The sequence below is a fragment of the Neltuma alba genome, unplaced genomic scaffold, assembly GCF_004799145.2.
Source record: "Neltuma alba isolate B1F8T4 unplaced genomic scaffold, ASM479914v2 tig00005117_pilon, whole genome shotgun sequence".
NCBI classification, from domain to species: domain Eukaryota; kingdom Viridiplantae; phylum Streptophyta; class Magnoliopsida; order Fabales; family Fabaceae; genus Neltuma; species Neltuma alba.
In genome coordinates this window covers 290926-297167 of record NW_021633984.1, presented here as the reverse complement: position 1 = coordinate 297167, position 6242 = coordinate 290926, and the positions used below count along the sequence as shown (strand labels likewise).

At 29.6% G+C, this 6242-nt stretch overlaps 1 protein-coding gene across 1 annotated transcript; it reads right to left on the bottom strand.

The window, feature by feature from the left end:
- Positions 1-41: 41 nt before the first annotated feature.
- Positions 42-605, bottom strand: LOC114746807 (PLAT domain-containing protein 3-like). Its single transcript, XM_028935088.1, has 2 exons — positions 594-605; positions 42-467 (listed from the first exon to the last, which is right to left on the bottom strand). Exons 1-2 carry the CDS (start codon positions 603-605, stop codon positions 42-44), a joined length of 438 nt encoding a protein of 145 aa, XP_028790921.1.
- Between the last annotated feature and the right edge of the window lie 5637 nt (positions 606-6242).

The following is a 6242-nucleotide window of genomic DNA, read 5'->3' as shown; positions in this document are numbered from 1 at the left end:
AGAGATCATACATATGATTAAGATTTTTTCTCCCCTTATGATTATGCACGAATTTTGCGCGCCACTGATCTGGCCTGTTCCTTTGCCAACGGCAGACATAAATTCACTGTGGTGGGGAACCCTGCCCCTAGCCAATTGTTCACCGGGAAACCTATCCTGGTATTTAGTGTGGGCCCTGTGACGGTGATTTCCACGTATTCCACGTGCCACTCTGGCCTGTTCCCTTGGCCGTCGATGGAGAGGAAGATGGAGCAAGGATTGAGACAAATGTTGCCGCCGCTGAAGAAGTCGAGGTTGTCCCGCTCGAAGTATTCGTGGTGGGGTTCCATGATGCCCCACTGTTCCAGGTTTCCGATAACAAAGTTCTTGCCGGTGCTGTCGAATATCTGCAATTTCACGACGGAGTTCGTTCCTGAACCATCGTCCCAGCTTGTCTTCACTTTGATAGTGTAAAGGCACCTGTCCTGCTGCTCCACGCATATGCATTTAGTCCCATTTGGATCAATAATATTCAGAATCAGTCAATATATATATATATATATATATAAACACAAAAGAAAAGCTTATTATAGGATGGGTGAAACTTTACTTACAGATTTAGCCATTGCTGCGAAGCTGATGAGTAGTGAGAGTAAAAAAACAACACAAGACGACACAACTCTGGGAGTAATGAGAGCCATTTGTCTGTTTACTAGTTTGGGAGGCTATGGATGCGGAAGATCAAAGAGATCATCTGCTGAAACAAAACCTATAGGTGCCCTTTTATATATAGAGAGGGAGCAACACACGTGCGTGCACACTGGTCCTTCATCACCCTTATTTGTTAATCTTTTTATTTATAATTTATCTTATTAGACTTGCTTGCCAATTTTTCATTCATAGAGTATGTGTGGATTGCAATCAAACAGTCTAGATTATTCCATGCGAAAATAATGTAATGCATATTCAATACGTTCATAGTACATTCTACCAACACATGATGTATCATATACAAAAAGGCAGATTAGGAATTAGTCTTAAATATATACTAGCAAGATTGATGTACTAAGTTCTATAAACTGCTATCTGTATGAACCATATTTATTATATAAATCATACAATTCCATATGAATTATATTATACGGACACTAAGAGTCTCATACAAATCTCTAAAGGTCTGAATATTATAACTCATGTATGTATCTATATTAACTAGATTAATTGAATTAAATGGGTTCATGCATGAATGATATTGAAGAGTTTAAGAGAAATGTGAAAATAATCTTTTTAAAAATAAACTCTCACAACCAAAACCCAACATTTTTTAGCTGTAAAAATATAGTAAAAAATTCAAAGAAAAATTGATATGATGGGAAATAAAATAAAATAAAAATGTAAGGAATTGGAAAAACGCTAACAGAATAAAAACTCCGGTGAGTTTCACGAAAGTTTAATCACCAAAACATTATAACGAGGCCCAAAATTGAGATTCAAATCTCAATTCATCTCAATTTTATTAATGTTTGTAAAATGAATTTTATCTAAATTTATTTTTGCAAACTGTATTTTTCAAAAGACATAATAGAAACTGGTGAAAATTGAAATGTAAAAAGATGTTTTTTTGAGTGAAACAACAGAAACTAATAGACCTATAGAATGCAATGTGGAGAATATGGAAGTATTGCCAAAAAAACTTTGGATAAGCTTTTTATGCTTGGCCTTAATGGATAATTAACTTCATGTTCAAGAAGTTGTTGCAGTGAAATTCCACAAACTTAAAGTTATTGAGAGAGATCACTAGAGATTCGTAGCTGAATTTTTTTACTATAAAAAGAATCAAATTAGCAACTGAATTTAGTGATAGAATTTTTGTCACTAATAAAAATCAACGACAGATTAGTAACAGAATTTAGTTAGTAATGGAATTTCTTCCATCCCTAATTCGACCGTCACTAATTATTTAATGATAAAATTCAAAATTCTGTTACTAATTAGTGACAGATTACTGATGCATTAGCAACAAAAATTAGTGATAAAATTTTTTTGTCACTAATCCATCATGAATTAGTGACAGATATCCCACATAAATTCTGTCACAAAATAGTGACGGATTTGTGACAAAAAATTGGTGATGAAATTTTTGCCTCTAGCCTGTCGTTAAATTTTTTTTGATTTTGTAAATTTAAAATACCACATGGCAACAACTAATTGCTGCCACTTATCATGTCAGTGATCACCACCTCACATTCTCCTCCCTCTCCCATGTTGCCACCACTGCAAAAAAACAGTTGATTAGTGACGAAAACAAATTTTGTTGCTAATTTCCAACAGAATTTGTGACAGAAACAAATTCCGTCGCTAATTTTTGGCAGAATTGCGATGAAAATTCTGTCACTAATTTTTTTAACGGATTAGCAATGGAATTTTTTCGTCGCTAATATTAGTGATGGATTAGCGACAGAATTTTTGTCTGTTGCTAAATTCTGTCACTAATCTGTCAGTAAATATTTAGCGACAGAATTAGCGACGAAAATTTTTTCCATCAGAAATTTCCATCGCTAATTCTGTCACTAAATTGCTTGTCACAAAAGTTTTTGTCACTAATTTCATCGTTAATCTATCACTAATTTTAAAATTTGTTATTTTAAATTATAATCTAACAAAATTTATATAATAAAAATTAAGAATATAATGATTTTAAAACATTTTTAATTATAAAATAAATTGATATACCTGTGGAGTTGGTGTTAATAATAATATCGTCATCATTCATGTCATCATTATATATATACTGTTAAAAAAATATAATAAGAATATTAATAACTTTCTTATACAAACTGATATAAGAAAGAAATAATTTTATCATATGTAATATATATTGAAATATATAATATATGATAGAAATTCAAAACAATTTAATAAATTTATATGAATGCAAATTAATATTAAAGTGAATTTTAAATTTCAATTATTAAACAATAAAATTTAATCACGATATAATTAATGCCCATGATATAGATTGATTTTGGTCTTAATACAAAAACAAATGGTATATACAAAAAATTTTAAAAAAATAAATTACATAGGATATATATACAAGTAGAAATATATTGTTTATCATAATCTATTCAAATCATTTAATTTTTTATATAGAATAATTTTTTAGATTTTATTATAGTAGTTATTTTTTGAAAAACAAGATTTTTTGACTAATTGTAAATGAGTTTCTTCAAATATGTAAAACTAATATAGAGAATATAATATAATATAATATAATACATATATCATTAAATTGTATATCTTATCAATGTTAATTAAAAAATAAATTTAAAATATTTATAAAAAAATTATTTATGATTTAAAATTCAAAATTAGTATAGTTAGAAATTAAAATTATATTAAAAATATTTTTTAAAAAACAAAAAATTATAAAACAAATATTTAAAAATTATTTTTCATTAAAATAGTTATGATTAAAATTATCATTAAGTATATTTCTATTTTTTAAATAATATATATGTATATATAATTGTTTGCGTAAAATAATATTATATATATTTAATTTTATATAATAAGTCAACAGGTTCATCGCAGCTCAACTAGTATAGCCGCACGCGCGCACTGAGGAGGTCCTGGGTTTGAGTCATGGAGAAGTCACTTTGAGGAGGGAATTATGTGGTGATGGCATGTGACAGGCAAAGGTAACATGTGATGTGCCAGTAGAGGTAAGGTGGCAACGACACGTGAAGGTGATCCCCAGTGATGATGTGGCAATTGGTAGAGGTGCTACGTGGCACTTTATTTTATTTTTTAAAAATTTAGGTTAGTGACGGAAATTTTCGTCACTAATTTACGACGGAAGGAATTAGCGATAAAACAAATTCCGTCACTAATCCATTTCCGTCGCTAAATTCCGTCACTAAAAGTATGTTTTTTTGTAGTGCATGTCATCCCTCATCCACATCATCACTGTGTATCCATCATTGTGAGCTGCCACATTATTAATAGTCGCCACCTCACGAACTCCTCTCTCTTTCATGTTGCCATATCATACCTTCGTCCACGTCATCACCACATGTCCATTATTGTGAGCCACCACCTCAACTCCTCCTCTCTCCCATGTAGCCACGTTATCGTCACGTGTCCATCATTATAAGGCGCCATGTCATCACCTTATCCCCATTATCACCACATCATTATAAGGCGCCATGTCATCACCTTGTCCCTTTTTTTTTTTTTTTTTTAGTGTTTTGCGATCATTTATCCACAATTTGCCCATTGAAATTTTTTTTGGAATATTAGTTAAATATACTCCTCTAATTCTTAATATAAGATATAATTAACTAATTTAAATAAATTAAGAATGTTAGTTAAATTAGTTAATATGATATGTTTTTTGTAAAATATCACAAGTACCTCTCTTAATTCCCTCTCTCCCCCCTATACTTGATTATTACTGGGAAATATCCATAAAGTCAATTTGACAAAAAATTAATAAATATGTGAAATAAGTATTATATATAAAATTAATATTAGCTTCTAATTAACTCTTATGTTAAGGAACACATCAATATTACTCTAATGGCCATATTTATGCCCAATATCTCAACAAAAGCGCAAGCCTCTGGCCCGGTACCCATAATTAGCCTCATAGCCCAAGTCCATCTTAGAATAAAACTAAAATAACACTCACCTCCTTAAGGCCTTTATAATCAATTCATTTTTATTTACTAAAATTTTTCAAATTTTTTTATTTGATATAAAATAAAGATATTGTTAGATGCATTAACCAAAAATAAGAAATATAATTTTATTAACTCATAATAACAAGAATATATTAACATATCTCAAATTTCATATGGAGGGAAAAAAATTCATCTCTGCTCCTTTTCATACAACTCCATGTGATATATTAGGAAGGGGAGAGAAAGCATATAAATATATTAATCTTTCTTTCAATTATTGAATTAGGCTTTGAATTTTAAGTTGAAACTATTCAATTCCTATAATTTTGTCTTGAATAAATCAGTTATACATATATATAAAAATCATTTCATTTTATTTTCTAACAAAAATTTATTATTTGTAATAATAAGGATATAACAAATATTATCGTAAGAGAATGACGATGATTTCCAAGCAAACAAGGGTTGGGCTTCCTCATTAAACGTAGATTTTTGTGTGAGAAGATTGTCAAAAAGAAGGTGACTAATAATACCCCACCACGTGTAACCCATTAAATGTTTATTTGGCTTCTCCGAGGTTTCCACAACAACGCCGCTCACGAAGCTCGTACTCCGTTCTGTATAATAATTTGACATTCAATTTAATTTTAAATATAAAATTTTAATATATTTTATTTTTATATTTATCTGCTTTTTAAATTAGTCTTTGTAATAACCATACTGTTAAAGATTTTATCAAATAGTAATTTCAGGTAATACATATGATTAGCAATTATATTTTTTTAAAAAAAATAATACCTATAAATACACATCAATCAAAAGTTAATATAAACTTGACTAATTTGAGTAGATTAAAAAAATTAGTTAAGTTAATTATTTGTAATAAGTAAATTTTATTTTTTTTAAAACACTCTTACTAATCATGCCTATTAACTAAGATATTTAACATATACATGTTAAATATGGATAAATATGAAAGATAAAGTAGTTTAATATTTTCTATTTAAAACCAGACTGAATATTAAAGTAGCTCTTCTAATAAGAATCGAAAATAGCAAATAAAAAATAAGATGAGATAAAACTGTCCCCTAAACTCTCGTGAAGAACTCGAGACTAGTCTTGCAGGACCTGATGAAACCTAATAACGGTGATACTGATGATCTTAATAATATTTTGATTTTGCCTAATGAAGATTGGAGATATGTATGTTATTAATGTTAGCTTATTACAATTAAACATATAAACTAGTTTTGTAGTTTCTTATACTTTTTGAGTGATTATTATTTATAAATTTTATTTTATTTTAATATTATAAATTATATTATATTATTTTTTGACCGATTTAATCTCCGATGTCATTTTTTGTTTCTTGAATAAAACTAAAGATGAAGCCGGGAATCAGGCCCCCAGGTTGTCCCTGTAATTGCAGTCACTTTCCGCGGTCATGTTCCATCGAAAGCGATCAGTGTGTCATTGTTAGTGTTTGCATTTTAAAGAGCACAACCAAAAAAGGAAAGGTAGCTCCAGCCTCCATGCGGAACGCGTGGAGGAAGACGGCAAATCACGATTTCCTCGTGC